This window comes from Grus americana, chromosome 1, assembly GCF_028858705.1.
Source record: "Grus americana isolate bGruAme1 chromosome 1, bGruAme1.mat, whole genome shotgun sequence".
Lineage (NCBI taxonomy): Eukaryota > Metazoa > Chordata > Aves > Gruiformes > Gruidae > Grus > Grus americana.
Window position 1 is genome coordinate 34,776,722 of NC_072852.1, and position 23,694 is coordinate 34,800,415.

The 23,694-nt window shown below is 41.3% G+C and overlaps 1 protein-coding gene and 1 long non-coding RNA gene across 3 annotated transcripts in view; one reads left to right on the plus strand and one right to left on the minus strand.

Annotated features, from left to right (window-relative positions):
* Positions 1-11,623, plus strand: part of ANO6 (anoctamin 6) — an 81,876-nt gene extending 70,253 nt beyond the window's left edge. The window contains exons 18-20 of one of the 2 annotated variants that reach the window (XM_054846347.1): positions 5,526-5,725; positions 6,211-6,316; positions 7,264-11,623. In XM_054846347.1, the coding sequence (XP_054702322.1) occupies positions 5,526-5,725; positions 6,211-6,316; positions 7,264-7,470 (513 nt within the window). In that variant the 3' untranslated portion in view covers positions 7,471-11,623. The remainder of the gene's footprint in view (positions 1-5,525; positions 5,726-6,210; positions 6,317-7,263) is intronic. The other variant, XM_054846356.1, reaches the window with a different exon arrangement.
* A 6,569-nt stretch (positions 11,624-18,192) lies between these two features.
* Positions 18,193-22,300, minus strand: LOC129207240 (uncharacterized). The gene is made up of 3 exons (XR_008577412.1): positions 22,193-22,300; positions 21,464-21,524; positions 18,193-19,268 (listed from the first exon to the last, which is right to left on the minus strand). It is a non-coding gene; the product is annotated as an uncharacterized LOC129207240 (long non-coding RNA).
* Between the last annotated feature and the right edge of the window lie 1,394 nt (positions 22,301-23,694).

Sequence of the window (23,694 nt, forward strand, 5' to 3'; positions counted from 1 at the left end):
TCTGCAGCTAAATACATGACTTTTGTAAAAAATTAGGTGGCAGCTTAGCTAAGTTATAATTGATTGTTGTTTCTAATTGTTAGAATTGTTATGGTCATTCCTTTGTATCTGAATTTGCTTTTAGGCAATCTTGTGCTTAAAACAGAAATTCAGCTTCCTTCTTCTGTACTTAAAAACACAATGTGTACTCAAAATTGCAGCCCTTACCTTTTGAGAGCAGAATGAATTTTCTGAGAACTTGCAAATTAATCTGGTTTTCGGTTGGATTTAAAATTAATTTTAAAAGTTTATTTAAAATATTTAGAAAAACTTTTTTTTTCTGATTCATATACTCTTACCAATGAAAATTAGACCTTTCAAATTTCCCGTATCGTTAATTCACAAACATCTTATACATAGGCTGCATTGTGGGGAGAAAAATAATCCATTGGGCTTTACTGCTGTGAATTATTTGACTGCTTATTCTTACACAGTAGCTAATATGTATTGTCCTTTCAAAAAATTCCCACTGCTGACCTTTCTCACAAAAGCAGCGTTCACTGGTTTCCTCTGCAGGGGCCGTAACACCACAGGCTGTCCACGGTTAAAAGGCCTTTTTCAGCAAGGTCACGTTTTCTGCCATGGGTGAGATTAGGGATTCCTTCTAACACACTTAAAAGTAGTCACTTCCTCCAGGACCTAGTCCTTGCAGTAACAGCACTTTCTTGTGCTCAGTAGGAGTTTCTGGAAAAAGCACTTGAGTCTGAAGACAAGAGCTGATCTTAGCCCAAGCTTTCACAGGAGGCTCTGGCTGTTTGGAGAATGGTGGACTTTGCGTAAGAGGAGGGAGATGAAGCTGAGCACTCTACTATAGAAACTAACCTGATAGTTAGGGGACTTATTTCAAATGAAAGAGCAATACAAATTTAAATAAGGGCATGAACTTATTTTCCTGTATCTCAGGCACCTTCTACAGTCATTATTGGGTGCTTGACTGGTCTGGGCTTTCAACCTCAGGGGTTCTGTTTTTCAGAAATAATGAGACAGGTACATGCACCTTCTCTTCCCACACCCAGGTGAGTGTCCCTGCATATTGCGCTCTCTTTTTTTCCCTCTCTTTTAAAAAGTCTTCGTTTTCCCTCTGGAAGGATGAGGCTATTTTTTGAAAAATGGGAAGATGGTCTTCCATGACCTGACTGCCTATTGAGCTGTCATCTTCTCAGTAGCTTGTTTTCGTAATTTTTGGGGTTGGGGGTGGTACCATATAGAAATAGGAGTCCAGGGTGGATTTCAGTGATTAGAAAAATTTCATATGTCAGCCTCAGCTACCAGATGTATTTTCAGGTATTTGAAGGTCTCCCAAAATGGCCATTAATCTTTTTCAGAACTTTATTTCGCACTATAGCAATTCAACATGTATGGTAAACATAGCTAGGATGTAGAGAGGAGACTCAGGAGGACATAAAGGCAGAGAATTAAGCACAGAGAAATGTCAGAAGAAAAAAGGCGATTTGAAGATGGAAAATTTGCAAGAGAATCTGGGAGACAAACAACAAGCTAGAGCGTATGCTCCAGCTGTTTCACACTGCTCTGCTGAGGCAAGCCAAACATAAATCCAGCTGTTCCATGGGCATGTGAAACATCCAAGGCCTACTAGTAAATCTGGTGTTAAAATTTAAAACAAAAATGATGCAACTTTGGTAACACACGTTCAGACTGTTAGAAATGTCAGAGATACTTTGAGGCTCTTCTGTTTTAGTGCCTCTGTAAAAAAATTGCTAGTGATAACTCTCCCAGAAAATTATGGAGATAGTGCAAATTCCCAGATGAAGCATAGCTATAGTAAAGTAGAGGTAACATTATTGGTGCATCAATATCTTTTTTTTAACTGTGCTGCTACAAAACTTATAAAATAAAAGGCAAAGAAGTTTCTGATGCCCTGGAAGAAAAATATGTTATGCTCTTGGATATGCTAACTGTCTTTCCTAGTCAATCCAGCTGGGTCTGGTAATACCACTATGAAGTAAAAAGTTGGATATACATCTTAAGATTACTTTAAAATATTGTTACGAGTACCTTAGTCATAGTCCTTACGATATTCAAGGCAGAGTTAAAGTGGCTTTGGTGTCCTTATGGTGACTCAGACATGTGTAGGCTTTTGTTAGGAATGTGTTCATGCCCTGCTCTAGATTCTGCAGAAAAATGACCAAGCAATATTTTTAGGTGTCTGTTGCTACCCATCCACAACCCACCTGAGGCTTTGTAACCTTTTTTCACTGCAAATTCCTCCTTACGTGCTATACTCCTCAAGGCATCACCAAAAACATGGAGTCCTCAATGTGCAAAAATATACTGGCATCGGTGGGTCTATTAGCATGCAAGGGGCACAGCACCAGAGACCGTCAGACACCCCGCTGCAGGTGTTGTAAGGACCTCAGAGAGATCAATATTTGTTGCTAATGAAGTGTGGGCTATAAAGCTACACACTAGATCAAATGCTAGAAGCTGTTTTCTTCCTTTAAGTACGGGGTTTTTTCTTCTTTGGCATCCAGGATGTATTATAGGCCATCAGTCTTTCCTTTACCATCCTTTCCTTGATTTTTCCTTAGTACACAGAAACTGTTTCTTCTCTTCTGTGCGACTTGTTATAGCTGATTAGACTCGGGTAGTGCATCATCTTCTCCTTCTCGCATTACCTTTGGAACACCTGTTAGTAGCTTGCAAGCAACTTTTGCACAAAACTATCAGTTTTGTAACTTGCTACTCAGGCACTGGACTTGCTCTGGCATGATAGCAAAGCATCTGTTGTTGATTTGAAGACTGATTTTAATTAGTTATGGTATAAATGGAAAACTGTGTGCAGTAAAGCTTGGGAAGTAGAGAATGTGCTGTTTGTTTGTAGTTCTCCGGTGCAATACTCTGAAATGCAGCCCATAATTCAGGAGGAAAAAAGTTTTTCCTTTGAGAGGATGCCGCAGGATTAGTTTTCGTATTTTTCTGTCCTTGCAGCTCTCTGGAGCACATCTGGAGATCATTCCGAGGGAGGGAGGAGAGTGGGATGTGGTTCAGATTTAGAATGATCAGAGACCTGGGGCCTTGCAAAAAAAATCAGTAAGAGCAAGTATTAAGTTGTGTAAATACCATATTCCGGCATCTTTCTAAATGATACACAGAAGCAGCATCAAACTCATTTGGTCCAAAGAGAGAAGGGATTTTTTTGACTTAATGTTCCGTTGCTATTAGTTCATTTATGGTCTGACTGGATGAGCTAACGAACAGAAGGAAATTATATTTAACTAAAACTTTCTGTGCTTACACTTCAGTTAAAAACAGAGTAATTTAGGTGTGAGGTCTTCTCCCTGCAACTGCAAGACACAGCAATATATATTTTTTGTCAGCCAAAACCACCTACTCTGCGTGTAAATATAAACAACACATAATTTTCACTTCATTGTACACTGGCATGTAATGCTTAAAAACAGTTTTTAAGCGTGCATGCCAACTACATTTGATTTAAGCCAGAGTACAGTGCACACACACAAACACCTTACCCTTGAAAACTTTAAACAAGTTTTTGTTAGTCTTAGGATGCCTCCCTTTTCTTCCTCATCAACCAAATTAACCCTCTCTCGACTGAACTCAAATGTAACTGTATTCTGGAGAACCAAATATAGATTTTGGACCACAGTCTCAGTCTTAAGTCTTTTTTCTGCAACTTTTGTCTGAACTAGAGTTTAGTTTCTCAAAGTAAGCCAGCTCAAAAGGTAAGGCATGAGGACAGTGTTCAACATTTGGCAGTGGTGCTGCTTGAGGTGAGGTGGGTCTTGCACCCTTTTCAGCTCCTTGCCCTTTCCCTTCCCTGTCTTTTCCCCCCGTTGCTGTCTCTTGTGATGTGCTGGCACCAGCACTTTGACAAAACCACGATGAACCAGATCAAGGAGTGGGTCCGGACGGGATTCCCCGCCAGATCAGTGCCATGATCTGATCTGCTGCACAGCTGCATGAGTGACTGCTAGGTGCAGAGGCAGGAGGGACGGTGGTTGCTTTAGCCAGCACTGCCACCAAAGTGTTGTTTGAGGAACTGTACAAGAGGCGTCGGCATTTTTTTTTCACCCTTTCTCCTCTCTCCCCTTCCCTTTTTTTTACAACTGTTACAAATACCTCCTCAGGTTGGGGATCTCCTGCTGGGAATGCTGCATGAAGGTGGACAGGTTTTGCCCCATCCCGTGAAAATAAGGAAACACAGACTGCATGAATTACAGACTCGCATGAAGGGGAATAAAATACAGATATTAACCAGCTCCTGTGCTCCTCTGACACCCATTACTGCTTAACTTTGCGCCTTCCTCTGTCCCACACCTTTACCACAGCTTTTTTCTGCCCCTTTTACGTATGTCTACCTACACCCCCTCCTCCTTATCTCATTAGATCCCTACTTCACACCTTTCTCCTCCATGTCTCTGCCCTGATTCTTTCCGTCCGTGTTGTCAGGTGTTCTCCCCCCGTGCCACGGGACAAAAGACTTCTCTTTCAGCCCTGGAGTGCAGCTCTGACTCCTTCCTGGGTGCCGGGCACCAGAGACGCCTGTCGTCACGAGTCGGCCGGGCAGCCACTTGCCAGGCGCTCAGCTGCAGATCTTGCCAGTGGAAAGTCTTCCTCACAGGGAAACCTTTTGAATTTGCACTAGCAGAGGAGGACATTGGATTAAACATAGTTAACCTGTCCTCCAGAACAGGATGTTTTGGGAAGTTCATGAGTTTAGAAAAGCCTTCCCACAACAAACCCACCGATCCAATTTCCTACCCAGTTTGTGACTAGCAGACTGAGTAGGACAGGGACTCTCTTGGGAGCAAGATAAAAACAAATGGTCACGTCATATGTAAAACAGCACTATGCAGCTGCTACTAAAAAAATTACCTTGGCATCAAAAGCAGTTTCCACATGTACTGACACTGAAACTTATGAGGCAACAACTGCCAAGATGAATTTGGTCTGGCTAGCACCTCAGAAAGAGTGGGATGTTTCTAGGGTCAGAGATGGATCAGCTATATATATAATTTATTTAATTCTTTTATTCAAACCTCAGAGTTCCTTGTGAAATTTAATTTTCTGTTATTGAAGGACTCTTCCCTTGTTCCCATGAGTTTTATCAGGCAGGATTTCTTTTAAGCATCTCATCAGTACATCTGATAGCAAGCACATTTGCTGAAGGTTACCTTAGAGTACTTTAAGGTGAGTTTGGCTGCTGACCTCCACTGCAGGCTCATGAGGAAAAAAGTGTATTCTAGTATAACTTTTTTAAGGCATCCAGCAGAGCTAGCGTAATTTAAAAACCATACAGAGTGCACATTCCAGAAAGAGATTGTTTCATGCCCGTGACTACGTGCTCATTTACAGAGGGAACCACTAACTGGAAAAGCACATATTTTCTATTTTTAGCTTATACTGTAAGTTGTGAGATACTAAGTATATGCCAAAGCCGTACATATTAAGGCTTATTTCTTAAATGCTACTCTGCTTTTTTGTCTTCTTTTTCTGAAATGCAGGCTATGATAATTGCTTTTACATCTGACATGATTCCTCGTCTGGTTTATTACTGGTCCTTTTCGGTCCCTCCTTATGGGAGTCACAGCAGTCACACTATGAAAGGGTATATAAACAGCACGCTTTCTGTCTTCAATGTGTCAGACTTCAAGAATGCAAGCGAGCCGTTTTCCCCTTGGTTTGGGAACCAAACGACATGCAGGCAAGTGTCAAATGACCATTCTTTTCCAATGAGAAGAATAAATGTGGGGGGGTTTAATACCTAAATCGTCTAATTCAGTTAACAATAGCCAGTAAGAAATGTTAAAACACAGTAAAAGCCAGCGTATTTTGAATGGCAGAACTGAGTGGAAGTATTCATCCGTAAGTTTGTGCTACTCAGAAAAATCTTACTTTATTTTGTTTTTCTCATAATTGACAGTCTTCCAAAAAACTCCAAACAAAAAAAAACCACCCCACACTGTCTAATTTTTTATAGGTAATTCTTAATACAGTGGCAAAAAAAAAAAAAAGAACATTTCAGCCAAATATAGCTTATTCTGCAGATATGAAGTTTACCCATTACTGTAGTTCCGTGCTGTTCCTGGATGCGTTAAGCAGGAACATGTCTTGCTCCATCCTCTGGCCACAGCGCCTTACTGCAGAGATGCCGGGGACTAGTTCCTGACTTTCCTACGCTGCTTTCAGATACCGGGATCTCCGCTACCCTCCTGGTCACCAGCACCAGTATGAGCATAACATATACTACTGGCATGTCATTGCAGCCAAGCTGGCTTTCATCATTGTCATGGAGGTAAGCGCACAGGGTTTTGAGCATTACTTACTTAAAATTCGTTTCCCTCCATGCAGAAAATCCTTCAAAGATGTTCTGTCTAGGCACAGCCATCAGAGCTGACAATGTGTGCTAGCATGGGCAAAAGCTTGGGAGATGTAAATAACGTGTAGCACCATTAGAAAAAGAAGTCTCTGAAGTCACAACATCAGCGAAGGATTGCCCCACGTTTGCAGTTTCTTTTCTCAAGAACTGTAAAATTATTTTTAGCATCAGAAATAGAAGGGACAGTTGCACCAAAAATATTTTTACATATACTTAGAGGAAGTTTGTGCACAGCCTCATGAATACATATACATAATACATGTGCAGTAGCAGAGTGAAGTGTGTAAAGAAGACAGTCACTGCAAGAGGTGAGTCTCTAGATGAGCGTTGAAAAGCAATTGCTCGTTCCTCTGCAGCTACAATCTGGGCTTATGAAAGACAGGAGTTGGTCTAAGATGAAGGGAGAGGAATATTCGGTATTATTTCATTATAAAATGTACTTAGGGCCTGATCCAGGGACCACTGAAGTCATCAGAAACGTACAACTGGTTAGATCAGAGTTCCCATAGCAGAGAAAAGTCCATTGCCCCAGAGTCATTTGAACAAACCTAAAAAAATTTTAAAAGAAACTGTAACCAATATTTCCATGGGGGGGAGGAAGCACTGGGTACCAGGGTTCCCCCAGAGCAGGTGGAGAAGTCCTTGTTAAAATCAGGATTAGAAAATCAGAAATTCTTGTTTATCAGACAATTATTCTATTCATTAGTCATGTCTGCTTTTTAAAATACTGTTCCACTGTGAAAGATACTGGTACAGAACCAGCTCAGAGTCTTAAGAGATAATGTGACATTTCATTTATAATAATAATAATAATGCCCTGTTCAGCCTGACTGACATTTTTTTTTCATTTTCACCTTCCCCAGCATGTCATATACTTTGTGAAGTTTATTATTTCATACATAATTCCGGATGTATCACAAAAGACCAAGAGCAAGGTCAAACGAGAGCAGTACCTAACACAGAAACTCTTGCATGAGAATGATCTCAAAGTTGTGAAAAAAACCATGGGGAAAATAGCCAACAACATTATCAAAGGAGTAGACAGCACTTTCCGACCTAAAGCTGAATAAGTACTTTTTTATATGGAATAACAGTATTTAGCCAACTAATACCTGTCCAGATATTACCAATAGCTAATCAAACACTTTGGATTAATTCCCTTTACTAAACATTGTTTCTTGCAACTGTTACCTGCTCAGTTACCTGTTTCCCTTGGACAAATGCAACCACTGCAACTCAGATAAGAGTTATCAATTTTTTTAACAGCTTTAGTAGGACTTATTTTTTTAACACGTGAAGATAAAAATTATTTATCACCTTAAGACAATGCAGATTAATTCTCAAATACATAAAGTGCTTTCCACTTTATTTATGCGTCGGTTATTAGATCTCTTGTTTGACTTGAATAAAACCTTAAGAACAAGAATGATTTGTTGTAAGAATGCCATCACGTCTTCTGAGGGAGTTTTGATTACTTGCTAATGCAAACCTCAACTATAAAATGAAGAGGAAAAGCCAAAACATGAAGGAGAGAAAAGGAAAATACAACTCAAAATCATGTTGTTAAGCCATTGGAATTGACATACTAAGCGCTGTTGTGTGCTACACTGAATTAGCTATGCATACTGAGACCTAAATGGATAACAAGATATTTCAATTAATCATGGACTTGGATCACAAGAAGCAGCAGGACTGTAAGCCCATCCTGTTCATCAATCTCTGTGTAAACAGGAGAATTGCCTTTGAAATCAATGCATACAAACTGACTTTACAGCACTCTGAGTGAGTAGAAAACTCGGGCATTTTGTCTTTCCCCGGTCAATGTACGCCTATTCTGCTTTGAATGACCATAGATAGCCTTGAAGGTCTCCTACCTGTAACAGTAATGAGTGTTAAAAGTCTTTTCACATACTAAATCAATATTTGTGGAGGGCTGTCTTCTACATGTCTCCCACACCAGAGGCACGTGCCTGATAGATTTCGATGGAGGAAGAATGTGCAGCTGGACCTGTTGTGATACAACATTGCGTGATAAAGTGATTTCTGACAAGACCATGAATCTATTGAAACTGGAGATTGGAATAAACCATTTAATATGCCTTAACCATGTTAGGAAGCTTTAAAGAACTAGGAAGGATGTTAAAGGTGTGGATGCATGTGCTAGAGCCATCAATCATCTTCAAATTAGGCTGCAGATCTGCTTGGCTATTTTGGCTCCAGTTGCAAACTGGGAGTTAAGGAATTACAGACTAAGCATGTATGTAGAGCTCCGCTTTGTGTCTACAGCCATGATAGTCCATATTATTAACTTGCTTTCTCTTTTAACAGCCTTAGTGTTTCTACAAATTCTGAAAACCAAAATGTTGATATAAATGTAAAAGTATGTCTGTAGTCTGTAAACCAGGTGATTACTGTTGGGTTTGTGATTTTGTATTCTTCTTAAATGTAATAGATATGCAGAATTTTTAGGCAGATTTTTCATATAGCTTTTTACATATTAAGAAGTTCATTTGCAGAAACTAAGTAACATTTATAAGATGTATTTTATGCCATTAATAATCAGAAGGAATCAAGTGTCTGAATTTTGTAGCAAAACTTCCAAATATTGACTGCCGTGTACCTTAAGCCTATCCTTTGAAATGGCAACATTTAAACCAGATGAGGTGGCACATAAGGGGAATCCTTTCAGCAGTCATGATACACAAGCTTTCACTCAGCCAAACCTTGCATGATTGCATGGAAGAACATACAAGGAAAGCTTCGTTCAAAAATCAGGGAAAGATGAAACAGAGAAACTCACAGGTTCCAGAGAATCATTTCTGACACTGAAGGACTGAAGCTTACTTATTATAATGCCCAGAAAACTTTGTGTAGACACCACCTGAAGACAAAAAAAGATGCAGAAAAACAAGATAGACCATAACATTAAATGACAGTCATCCAGAGAAGCGATGGAACCAGTGCTTCTTTGCACAGGGAATTCTACCCTTTGCCATTTGTTTTCGTTTAGTCAGAAGGATGACAAGTCTTTAATTTACCAGGAAGCAAATAGAAATTGGGCAGATGGACAAACACGCGGAAGTTTCTAAACAGGACAGAATTTCTTACCAAAATATATACCCTCAATACTGGTTTGACCTTTTCCCTGGATCACTGGATGATGGTTGGGGCTGGAAGGAACCTCTGGAGGTCATCTGGTCCAACCCCCCTGCCCTGCTCAAGCAGGGCCACCTAGAGCAAACAGCCCAAGAACATGTCCAGACGGCTTTTGAATATCTCCAAGGACGGAGACTCCACAACCTCCCTGGGCAACCTGTGCCAGTGCTTGGTCACCCTCACAGTGAAAAAAAATGTTTCTTGATGTTCAGAGGGAACCTCCTGTGTTTCAGTTTGTGCCCATTGCCTCTGGCCCTATCACTGCATGCTATACCAAACTTCTGTTTAAAACAAGTTTTTGTCCAAAAAACTGTTTTGCTTCAATTTTAGTGAAGTACTCAGGACTTCCCTCTGCAAAATGAGTTTGATTATAAAGGCCAGTCAGCTCCTTGCAGACTTGGAGGTTTGATTTTAGCTTTGAACTGGCTCTTCCCCATCTGCAGTTGTGTTCAGCGGAGATGCCATTTTCATGCCCCCATCAGTGATGACAGTGCCAATGTGCCTTAAACACTCTTTCAGGTGCGGTGTTGGGAGGGCTGGGGCAGGCAAGGAGGCATCCTGTGACAAAGGCAAAAAAAAATGCATCACGAAATGGACCATTTCAGGTAATGATTTGGTCTTAAGGAAGCATTTACTGCTCTCTTTGAGAGGTAAAGAGACTAGGAAACAAAGAAGTTAAGTGCCTTGCCTGGGGTCACACTGTGAGCAGTGGCAGAGCTTAATGCTGGTTTTCTGGAGTGCCTGGTCCTCTGCTCCTCGTCTGGTTCCTGGGGCCTCTCTGCGTTGCCCCTTTTTACATCAGTTGGCGGCGTTTCCTAAAGGGGGAGTTTGCCCTCGGCGTCATAGAGAGTTTACATTCCTGCCTTTGAAATAATGATTAAAAAACATGCTACATCAGCAAAGCGTGTGTATCTTGGGCTCCTCCCATAATAAAATCCTAATCAGCGTTGGGTGTGTTTCTACATTAACATTTTTGTTCAGATCAAGAGTGTGCTTTTGAAACTAGTCTTCCACTTGTCCCCACTTTCTGGGCGGTGCTTCCCGTCACAGACTGGTCTCAAGGCACATGGACTGGATTCCTCTTGATTTAAACTGAACCAGAAGGAAGGTTTTAGATATGCATTTAATGGTCTCTGACAGGCACTTAGTCCAGAGAGCTAAAACCAGAGCTAGGCTGAAGAGAGCAGCGAGAACTGCGTGGGCATCAGCTAGTCAACATCAACTTTTTGCTCTAGTGATTTGCTTCTGAAGTGCCACGCTCCTTGCTAATGTAGCTGTAACATTTCATTTCAGAAGACATTATATCGGGAATTCAGTTTGTTTTGCCGTATGCACAGTGTTATTCACAGCATAGTTCTGAATGAGAGAGAAAGGAGAGGAAAACCAACAGAGTGCCTAATAATTGCATGTTAATAGTTGGATCTCTTAAGCTGTGCAATTTCTGTAGCCTCTACCTCCAGCTGCTGAAATCTGCTCTGCTTGTACGCAGGGAGCTCTGCGCAGAACAAAATGCTGGGGGGGGCAGTTGCCAACAAATGAGTATTTGTAACTTTTTTTTTTTTTTAAGGCTAGGTCACTTTAATAATATTTAAAGATCTGCTTGAAGGGAAACTTAACATTTGTTTTAAACTATGAATCAATTTTACTCTTTTTTACATTTTATATGTAAGCCAGACTCTTACTTTGTACAGATTTGTTGAAGTCAGTGTGATTTTGGACCAGTGACCATCTCATTGCCTTAAGAAGCACCATGAATTACAGACCGTCGCCACTGTTTTAGACTGTGTATATTGATAAAATTCAGAATGTAAGAATGTATTTTTTGTATTTTTTTCTAAGAATGTTTGCTATTAGTTCCCGAATATTAAGTTTTCTTTATATTTATTGTCATTACATAAAGTCTATTTTAAAATAACAATACATCTGATGTTGATTAGCATTGTTTGTTTTTCCATGAACAATACTGCTGCTGCCAAATGCCACATTTAAATTCTTAGAATGTCATCCCTGTCTAATTTCCATATTCCTCCTCTTTTTCAATCTTTTCCCATTAAACTGTTACAGTACTGAAATTTATCTCCTGTTTTTTCTGCATCCTCTAGATGGAAGTCATTCCTTTCAACACCAAGTCGATGACAAGGACCATTATGTTCTCATACAAATAAACAGTTTAGGTCTTTATACTCTTTCACTCCTGTCATGATAAACCCTGTGTTATGTTTCAGAGTCATCACTTATTTCTTCATCTGGATGGAGTCTGTGATGCTCCCACCTCCGGGCAGTCCACTCTGTCTGTCCCTGCCACCCAGGCATCAGTTCTCCTTCTGCTCTGACTCTTCCTCTCTACTTTGAGGAAATCCTTTTCTAAGACTTAGAGAACAGGAAGGTTATAGAGTCATTTTGAACAAAGACTTTCTTTGCATTGAGGTCTGCTGGGTTTTTTTTTCCCCTGAGGGATTCCCAAGATCTGCTTTAAGTGCAGCTTTGTGGTAGCAGAGGTACCACCACTTCCAACCTGTTTTCTGCTAAGGGCTATGTGTCGTGCAGATGCCAGTGCCCAGGCTGATCTGCCGCTCTTGTATCAGTTTGGCTTTCTCAGAGGGAGAACAAAAGGAACCTCATGATGAAGCATGAATAAGGGTTCTTTTCCTACAAGCAGAAGGATATAATATCACAGGCTAAATCTATATGAGGATAGTGTGTTTTTAAATTGGCTGATACATTTAAAGCCCTTCTAAGAACAGGCTTTAGTATTTTTCTACTTAACACACAAATAGCCAAAGTAGCATATTACTTCTGGTGTAGCCTGCTTAGTTTTAATTCTTCCTGTCACAGTGCGGATGAATCGCACTGATTTCGGATACCCAGTATGTGCCAGATGAACCACAAGCTGTGCTCTGCCCCACCTGGTACACCCCACCTTGTCACTGCACATCACCAGAGAGGTCAGCAAAGGTATGAGCAATTCACACCAAGTCTAGATTTTTCTCTGGTATGCCCACCTGTCGTTTCCAATCTACTAAATAAGGCTGAGTTTGCTATACGGGGGAGCAGGGCTGGTGGCTGCAGGCTTTATTTTTATTTGCATTTATATGGATTTCAACCATGGTTCAGCAACAGGTACACAAAAGCGCTGAAAATATATGTATGTAGTTAGTCAGAAGTAACATCCACATGGCTTGGGGCAATATTTTCCTTATAAAAAAATAATTTCTCTTAATAGCCTGATAATAGTAACAAATTCTTTCCAGGAAAGCTGAAGAAAGTGTTTTTTATTTACAAGCTGGAAATGCATCAAAACAAGAGCCTTTTAAAGTTGTTTTCTTCAATTTTTATTGCGTTCTCTGATACAACTATCCTGTAAAAGCAATTCTAATCACTGGGATTAAAGTTAGAGTTTATCAGTCAGCAAAGATGTAAAGAAATAAAATCACTTCTCTTGCTTTTAGAATGGATTCACCAATTCTCTTGTTATTCCAGGCAGTGCTAGCACAGGGTATGGAAGTGCACCCATGAACACATATCCTCTACCTTCTTTCAAACACACATGCACACACTGATGGGTGTTTTGCCAACCGTAAGGAACGTAACTCCCGGCCTGCCTCACAATGCAAGATGCTCTTTTCCAGTAAAGAAAAAAAGCCTTCCATCCAATTGTATTAAGATACATTATTGTCGGTAAATACCTGGGCTATGGTAATATCCTAAATGTTGAAGAGAAAGAAAAAGAAGAAAAAGTATGCGACACAGACCACGGAGAAAATCCCACTGCATTCCATGGTGCACTGAGGACACCAAAAAGCCACCTCTAACATAGCAAGAGAGAGTTTATAGGAGAATTCTTAAATTGTGCAACACAAGAGAAATTACAGCCAACTCTGATAGCATTAACGCAATATCAAGTCTTTTATTTTTTTAGATATTCATGTAGCATGCATGTAAGCCTCTCACATAATTGCTCTGCTTCCGTGTGGACGTCACACGAGTGGCTAAATAAGCTGTGCTGGGAGCCACAGCCACCTGCGGCTATCGCCTTACCTCCCCATTCTCTGGGATCCCGGCTGGCTCCCAGCAACAGGTCTCCTGTTACAGCCACATTGTGCTCATTCACGCAGTCACTTTCTAAACCGGTCTGGCTGCTCAGAGCAAGCAGAGTTTACATGTAAGCCTCCGTGGCAAGGGCACTGCAGGACCTTCGCTTGCTGGAGCCCACAAGTCAGTGGAAATAGTGACCGTACCCCCCGGCCCGGCATCCAACCCTGAAGGCCCATCCCCTCCACCAAGGGTCGATGGCACTTGGGGTTTGTCACATTCTTGGGCCTGAGAGCTGAGAGCAGCCTGGCTGCCAAGAGGTGAGACAGGGGTTAAGGTTACTTGTCCCGTGAAAATATTTCGGTGGCCGTGCCAGCGTACGCAGGCAGGGGGTCTACCCCCTCCCAGCCACCCCAGGGCTGCCTCGTGCCAACCCCCCTGTTTGCGCAGCTGTGCACCGGGCAGGGGACTGCGGCGGCACGGGCGGCTGTGGCGGCGGGGGCGGCTGGGCTGGCATGGGCGGCCTGGCAAAGGGTCACACGGGGTGGCAAGTGGGGGACGGGACAGTGCGAGAGGCAGCCGGGCAGCCCCCGCCAGGGACCAGTGCAGCCTGGGCTCACTTCTGCAGCACAACAAATCTAACAAAATGCAACCAAATGTGCTCCTCAACTCATGATTATTTTAATAAGCTAAAAACAAAAGGGACTTCCCTGCCTGCCTGAGCTGGTTATCCAGCTGACCGGGCTGGGCTGTGCCTTTAAGAGTCCCCCATACAACTGCAAACAGGCAGGGCTGGTCTTGGCACCTGGTCCGCGTCCTCTGAATATCCCTATTCAGGGGTAGATATCTTGCCCTGAGCTCATGCTTCACCTGAAGCCGAGTCAATTTTTCAAGTTCAGACATGCCCTCTGGGTGCTCATGTCTTTTAACTACATAGAAGACTACACAGGCGGCTAAAAATCAGCAGAATCAGGCCCTTAACCATTGTCTTAAATGCAAAGAATATGGCATTGTTATTTCTGAGATTGCCAAAATGTCACCTGGTCTCTGAAAACCCCAGGACGAGCAGGGAATTTTGTGATGGCAGCCTGCAGAGGCCTGCTGTGCAGTTGGGGGCAGAGGTGACACCAGACAGGACTATTTGCAGGAGGTTTCGGCCAGAGGCAGAGGTCGAGGGGCAAGGGCGAGAGCAGCTCCATCCCCAGCCACGCAGCCCCCGGGTTCCGGTGCTGACGGCTGTGCCAAAGCAAGAGCTGAAAAATTCTTGCCGTATCTGCTGTTAATTAGTAACTACTTAGATCTGGGAAAGGCAAAAACTGATCTGTCTCTCATACAGTATTGCACTTCCAGATTAGCGGTAGATTGTACAACTATTACAGCTCACAGCAGTTTTCTTTTAAAGACACATGAAAATATCTTTTTTTTTCTCTTAAAAAGGTATATACAATATGCACATTGCATATTATACCACTGTTTTCACACATGACTACAAATAAAAGAAAAAGGCTGTCTTTGTGCTCTTCATAACTTAAAGCTTTAACTGGGAGGCATAAATACAAAAAATAAGCCAAACTGATTTTCTTTCCTTGTCAGCCTGCTCCCATATTTTTTCCCCAGTGATGTGTAAGGGGAAAAAAATGTCACCATCCCCCAAGAGGAGCCATTAACAAATCCTTTCTTATCTTGCAGCTAAAGTAATGACATCTTATTGACAGCGAGGCAGGACAAACAATGTCTTATTGAAAGCTCCAGTGCTGGAGGATTTGGGCTGTCCTCAGGACTTGAGACCAAGTAATGAAAACAGGTTTTGCTGCTAAATCAAAGGCAATGACTGTTCTACTTCTCCAATGGCCTTTAGCAGTCCCAGGCACACGGAAGGTGTGCACAGCTCACCGAGGTATCACCTGCACTACAAACTCAATCACGTACAAGGACGTTACTATGAGAAGGATGCCCAAAGTAGCAAGCAGTTAAAGTATGATCTATGGTACATATGGGAATGGTGCTGGAACTTTTTCTCACTGCTGTACTTGATGGAAATACTGGTCCATCCATTTCTTACAACCCAGTTTAGCCTTATCAGAGTCTAAGGTAAGTTATTTGCTAATTTCCCTACCTCATCAAATTAATTGGAGCGGCTGTGGACATTTTTGACAAGCAAACATGAGTTGGTGATTCAGGTTTTGGTTTTCATGTCTGTGTATGATCTTATTAAAATTATTAATGTACCTTTGTTCTTTAGGTAGATTCTCCTTCTTGTAGGCCTCTCTCAGTGTCCTGTGGGTAAGAAGAGATTTTTGCAAACCAGGTATCAGAGTTAGGTCCATTGTATACCCAGGGCTTTGTACAGATGAAAAATCAGTCAGACAGAAAATGTAACTGTGCCTCTGAAATTCATCCAAGCAAAGGGGAAACAGAAATGCAGAAAACAGATATGTTGTAGAACTGCAGCCTACAGTTTCAACTAATCGAAGCCACCTCTGCCATAGTTCAACCACCTCCTGTGTCCCCAAGCAAACTTTCCTGCACATTTCTCTGCTATCGCTTGTGTTCATTTGATATCCTGGAGAACCAGCTCAAAATGCAAAACTGGGATAGACCTAACTAAAATCACATAAATACTGAATATTTTTCTGCCAGTCTAACACACCAAACCAGCTCATTGTGGGGCCAGATGGACCCAATTGCTGGTGCACGGAAAGAGCGGGGTATCGCGTCACGGCACAGCAGGGCAGGACAGCAGGACCCACCTGGATTGCTTTAAACATGGATCCATGTCCTGGCTGGGAAGGTGGAAAAGGCAACTGAGTGGATCTAACAGATCCTGCTACCAAAAGGGTCCTCGCTCCCCCTCTCCATCAACCTTCACCGTGCACTTCTGCACAGCATTCTTCACACCCTTCGTGAAGTCGACTCAACTTACCAACCCAGCAGAAATTTTACTCCCATTTTTACCTGTTCACTTTTATTCTGGATCAGCGAGTCAAACTGGCTTTTTGCACCAGAACCAGTGCAAGGAGCGAGGGAGCACACAGCCAGAAGCTGTGGGATCGGACCTGCCCTTTCAGGGGCAAGGATGTATTAGATCAGCAGAGCCATCCTCAGCCTCGCACGGGATGAACTGCAGCTCTCAGAGCTTCATTGCTTCACAGAAAAGTAACTCGGTTTGCAAATGCTTTTTTTTCTCCTCTTTATTTGTGTGTTTACAAAGCTAATGCATCACATTTGTACAGCACATGTATAATAGACTAAGACAGAATGTGAACATACATTAAGAAAGTGCTCGATTTATCAGTATTAAATTTAAAAGATATTAGATTACATACAACTTTTATTGTTGAGTAAACAAAAATTAATATTAAACCCTGTCTGTGCTAGAGCAGGAGTGAGCAATATGTGATGTCTTAACTTGTGAGTACGCACCTTCAAAATGCAAGGCCAAGGCCAGAAGGAAAGTGAAAGTGTGCTGAATTCAAACCCCTTGAGGAAGCTGAACGGCCACCAAGGTTTCACCAGGAGGATGCTGGAGGACCTGTGAAGGCTTGTTCTCAGAAGTGGCTTCACAAAGAGATGCTAACAACACTGGCAAACAGCTGGCTCAGGAAGACCACTTCCATTTTCCAGGTATCTTCTTCAGTTAAAGCTGAATTCTCAGGAAAAGAAAACAAACAAACAAACAAAAAAACCCCTTATGAAGTATTTAAGTAGACTTTTTTATTAGAGAAAGGAATTCTTACAATAACCAGTCAGGACACTCCTAAAGGTTCTCCTCCTGTATTTGCTACTGTAGTTCCTACATGAGTGTTAGTGGCTCTGTACAGCACCCTCCTTGGAGATCATTCCTGTTTTAATGAGCAGGAGATAAGCTGTGGATTCAGATAGTCAAGCCCAAAGAGACAATCTTCAGCAGGGTGGACAATAGGCTCTTCAACTTCCCTCTTCTCCACCAAGGAATAAGATAAAAGCATGCCTCAACCTTGACTCTGAGGTGGGTTGCTTTTCCTTCCTCCAGATTCAGGATTGCCTGATTTGTACACACCTAATAAACATACTCTGATTTGTCTTGCTATTATAAAAAATTTGGACTACCGGATTCACCAACATCCAAATCCCAGGATGAGTCACATATGAGAAAAAATTCCCAAATCTTTGCTTTCTCCTGTTGCTTCTGGTTTTCATTTGGTCTTGCAAAAAAATGAGGATTGACTATACTTGCAATATGTAGCTTATGGTCAAAATGGCATCCGGGCAGTTCTTCTCTGCCCCATGCTGGTGGGCTCTCTCAGGCTGACATCCTAAAGCAGCAGCATGCTCATAAGAATCCTGCACCACCACATCTAAGTCCAACATCTGGCCCCAGTCAGCCTCAGACATAAGCCTAAACACTTACCACTCTTCATCTCATTATCCTTTTTTGCTTTATCTTTCCACTGTGACAGGAGTTTTATCTTTTTAAATATAAACATCCTCTGTCTTTCAATACCAACAGCCTCATCTGGCCTATATATAATTAAGCTGTTGTTAGAGTAGCTTACTTTCATTTCACAAATGAGTATCATAGCTCAACAAGTACAAAAATCCCACAAATTAATGTGTCATTCTTTGCATTGATTTAATTTATTCCTGTTGTCTGGCCTTAAATGGGATTATGACTTGAAAGGTCAGGGTATCCTGTAGATAAAATTTTTGATTGTTCAATACTGGAAGGGTTAGAAAATTGTAACCACGTAGTCTGAAAAAGTAAATTATTACTTTACTTCAAGAATCTCTATCATTCTGTTCATAGATTCCTTAAGTCCACATTACCTAATGATATATCCTCAGTCATACTGCTAATATGTGAATGGAAACATTACATTTGGTCACCATTTGTAAAACTGTTACAGATAAGTCTAATCAAATCTTTTCAACAATTCTAACTGCAGGAATCTAAGGTACATCACAGCTATTCTTGATGCAGACAAACAGCTTTCCAAAGAGGAAATCTCATGTTCAGTACAGCCGAGTATGATGAATTTCCCTCCTTTTTCTCTAGCAAAATCACTGGGGTTGTTTGCACTCTACATTTCCAAAGCATCTTCCCAATCGATGGTGCATTCCCATGAAGCACAGAGTTCTCCAAAAGTCTCTGGAAATGTACTTTGCAGAAAGATGAGAAAAGCCATCTTTCTTTTATTTTCCTTTTTGGATATGACTGACACAAAGGAACCTGGGCTATACTGCCATCCAGGTCAAGAAGGTATATCTCCATTCAGTCATGGTGAAACAGGACATTGGCGTGGATTTTTATTTTCATGAAATAAAAATTGCAGACAAGATAATCACAATTGTTAATGAGCTTCAGATACATTAAACAAACAAATGAAATATCAGATACATTAATTTCTAAAATGATCGTAAGTAAAGAAACATGATAAAGGGCACCAGTGATCTGGTGAACAGTCCCATGCCTTGCCCTTCTCTAGAAGATCCTGTCTCTAAGATGACACACAAATACATAGTCCAAGATATTTTTTTTCCTTTGTATTGAAAAAACCCCCATATTATTGAATGTCTTTAGTCGCTGAGAAGACAAACTGTACTTCTAGGCTGATACTCATCTGGGTGCATGTGCAAGTCCAGGGATCCTCGGGCTCGCTGGGGTCGGGACATTCCTCCAGCCTGGCTGATGGCACCACCACTTAAAAGCACAATAAGGAAAATGGGCAGTGAGGGCAGAGGGAGAGGCAAGCCACAGGGCCAAGTTTCACCTAAATCAGCATGATAATCACATTTCTTCGCAGAACATTGTCCTTAACAGAGGTTGTTCTTAGCCTGATCCTTAATAAAGGGGATAATAGCTCATGAGAACAACAGTCACAGGAGATATTTCTAGTCAGCTTTTGTTCTTGTACTTGGCCAGTTTATGTGCAGCCTAAGGGTATAAATAGAGAGACTATAGAGGGGATTAACAGACTTTCTTTCCAGCAGGGCTCATGTGCCAAAGCGATGACTCTATTAGCATTGTTTCCCCTGAACGGTTTTTTTTACTCAGAAACCAGCACAAAGGCACCAAACTCTTTCCTGAGGCCCCATTTTCTCCTCTGAAGAGGAGCAAGGCTTCAATTGCAGATCTAAATACTTTGGAGCTTATCCTTCCATCTGGGACAACCCAACCAGATTTTTCCATTTCCCATCTGAGACCATCATCAGGGACAAGGTTTCTGTGGGGATTTTACACCCCTACAAGCTCCACATCAGCACAGTCACTTTTTAACTGCAGCATTTTAACACTGAAAATTATTTGGTGAACAGGATGTTAGTGATGACTGCAGCCTTTCACTCACCAGTGCTAAGGAGACAGCATATAAAACAACTCCTGTGTCCTGTCACCCCCACAGAATGTGACAGAGGATGGGGAAAACAGGGATTTAAAGGCTATGCCTCACTTCCCCAAGTTTTAGGGCTCTGGAGCATAGACATCTATATCTGAGCAAGCCACCCTAGGATCCCTTTGTAATTAACAAAGAAATCTTGGCACTTTTCAGGTGTGATCCTTCTAATCCATTTTGATTGACATTGGGATGTAGTGAATCACCTGGAGGTAAGTGGGAGCTGGCTCAGTTGTCTACAGGTGACCAGGCAAGGTTGTATTTCTGCTTCTGTTCTCTATCACACATGGACAATTTGATTTACTAAGTCCCCAGCTTCTCAGTTTTCTTTTTCTTTTTTTTTTTAATACAATCTCATCTTTGCAAAGCTTTTTAAAAAAGAAGTATTCCCTTTTTAGGGATAGGTCTCACACAAACACAAACGTCATGGAGAACACAGAGAGGCACAGCAGAAAGTGCAGTGACTTCCTGTAGAGTGAACAGCTGGAAAAAGACAACATGACCACATCCATCACTGGAGGAGCAGCAGGACCTTGGTCTGCACTAGGCACATCATAGGATCCACCAAAATATCTGCACATGTGATTAAATATGATCACATGTTTAAACACCTCTTTGGACCAGCCTTAGGTCCGCAGCAGGCCAAAGGATGGAGGAGGCCTTGCAGTCTATGGCTAACAGCGTTCCCACAGATGAATCATTAAGCAATTTGAAAAACTGATCATTTCGATTTTGACCATCCATGTGGTGGGCAAGGTCTCTCTGGTGTGCCATAATCAGCTGTATGATCCCGTCTGACATGTGCAATGTTCAATTTAAGCAACTAGAAACAACAGTCTGCATGACAGGGTAATCATTCATCCCGGGTGCCTTGTGCAATGCCAGGATGAAGGCTGAGAGCCATCTGAACAGCCAAGTGTGAATTACTGCACCATAACTCAAAGTCAGTGGTATCTTTTATTAATCATTTATAGAGCTGCGTATTATTAATATATGCAGAAGCAGCTGTCTCTCTCTCTGGTGGAATTTGCTTTTGTGAGTGATTTGGGGGATACCAAGCAGATGAAGAAGCAGAGCCTTCCTGAACAACGAGGAGAGCTGCAGAAGTAGGTCACGAAACCTCTCAGTAGATAGATAGGTCCTTCCCTCATTAGGCTATTTTTAAGTACACAGGACCAGATCCTTAGCTGGTATAAAGGAGTTTGGTCCCTTTGACTCAATTGCAGCCAGATATATTTACACTGCGTGAAAATCTTGTCTGTATAAAGAAGTAACCCCCCAACACACCCCAATTACAAGCCCAAAAGATACATTGAGTGTGCAGCAACACCAAGCGGGACATGCAGTGCACTGCAATAACAGTAAAGCTTGAATGTTCCTCAAGACATGGTGCCAAAGTGCTTTTACTGCTTCATGATGAATACATTACAGAGATGAAGCTGTCTCTATGTATTTATAAAACAGATACTGCCTTCTTATTCACTGATCCGTGTCCTTTGCTTACCAACACATTAGAGCTGCCCTCTAGGACTTCTTCCACTTGAGGACTGAATCTCTGAACCACTCTGGAAGATTAAAAAGCACTCTTGGTTTTACAGAAATCATCTACTCCTATTTAAACACATAATTAATTTCATGGCAGGCATTTCCCAGCATTTTTTTCTTTTCAATCTATTTACGGGCCTGCTGTCTGCAGCACTTTCCACTACAGCAAGACCAGCTTGTTTAATCTGCTAACATTTGTACATCAATTGCTCCATGAAAAGACAACTGTCAGGAATGAATTATCAATCTCTTAGCTACTTTTAAAACTGAGTGAAAAAGAAAAGAAATCTTTTTTTTTTAATTTATTTTTAATAGAGCTGAATGGGAAATACTTTCCCTCCCCAGAGAGTTTCTAAGAGTCCAAACTGTTTTATATTCCATAACCCAAGGCAAACCCATGACCTTGGGAAGTTTTCCACAAACAGATTTAAAAGCCTGGAAAAGGCTGGAGTAAAGCATTTCACCTGGGATTTAGGGAAAGCAGATTGGGGTCCCTATGTCAATGCACAGTTATCTAAAATGACAGCATAAAATTATTTCATTAGAAGAAACTCAGAAAGTCCTTCCCAGCTAACTCTTATCCCAGCTACCATCCAGTATTTGGGTGCACTCCAGCCAAGTTTGAAGCCAGGGAGGTCTGATTGGAATCAAGGCCTTCAGCATCCCAGGATGGGCCCCGGATACTCACGCGCTGCGGGAGGAAGAGAAGAAATGTTCCTCCTTGATCTTCTTTTCCCTCCTCCTTTTTCCTCCCAGCTTGGACTAGAAACACTATGCTTTAGCCAGGAACCTTTCTGCAAGGATTTGTATGTGTTAGTAGAAAAAAAAAAATAAATTATTTTGCATTAACAGATTCAATTTAGATTAATCAGCTTAGTGATAACAAAAAACAGTGAAAGTTATTCACTCCATAGAAAGTGTGTCGATGAGCAAATATATACATGTATATGATCATATTGATCTATAGATCTCACAGTATGAAAATTAACATAATTCTGCAAAGCACTAAGACTGAAGTATTGCTGCAAAAATACATCTAAGTCCATAACATAGAGTAGGTAACACCAGAAGCCTAACTTTTCATAGCTTTGTTATGCAATTTGACTGAAATAAAAAAATCCAGAATTTATGTGACCCTTTCCCACTAGTGACATTAACATATGCTTTGTGACCATTTATAGCCAGAAAGCTGATATTGGCTAGGACTAAAAATTTTAGTTGTCAAACAGAGTTGATTTTAAGATTGTTTTCATTTTGCTTTTCAGCTGATTTTCAGTGTATCTGTCAAGTGTGTTTGGCTTTTATCCTTGCTGGGATGCTTGATGAAAACCTGATCAGTGCTTTATATGTTTTTTTATAACTTGCAGAAGAGTAGAAAAAGTTCCATCACTTTTGTGTCAATCAGTAAAAAACCTACATAGATGCTAGGTTTTTAAGATACACACTCGTAAACGTGTTAGAGGAATTTTTAGGTAAGACATCTGAGTGCTTTTGGAACTGGATCTTAGGTATGTACCAAATGTGACTGAACAAATTTTCAGGATTGTAAATTAGAAAAAAGCACAATATACAACGAATCTTGCAATTTAAAAAAAAAAAAAACCACTTGGATATTTACTTCAGTTACAAAGGTATGCAATATTTTCTGATATCTAGTTTACATTTGTTACTGATGTTTTAGCTTAGAAATAAAATGAGATGTACGATACTGCATGAAATAAAGTACTGATTTGCATTGCTTTTTAAAGCCTGGATTTATTTTAAAACTACTTTCTTCATTGTAAAACCAGACTACTTTTAGTAATACTAGCAGAAGTATTCTCACTGCTTCGGGAAGCCGCAGGGTGAAGCGTGGTCCCACCACAGGGAACAGCAGTATGGGTGCATGCAGAGGGACTGAGCCGCCAGCTCCCACTTCAACTTGCAATTTTAAATGAGGAAAAGCAGAAGGGCAGTGCTCCAGCAGCCGGATTTTCTCTCCATGAGATATGGCCATCCAAAGTCAAGCTTTCATTTTAATACTTTTTTTTCTTTCTCTCTTTTTTTTTTTTTTCCAAACTTAAGGTCCCACCCTGCAAACTCTTTATCACCAGCTTATGGCCACTATGGGCTCATATGAGGGATCAGCGCCACAAGACCCAGCGCTGGAAGTCACCCTACAGCCACTGCCCCTCCCCACTCCCACCCTGA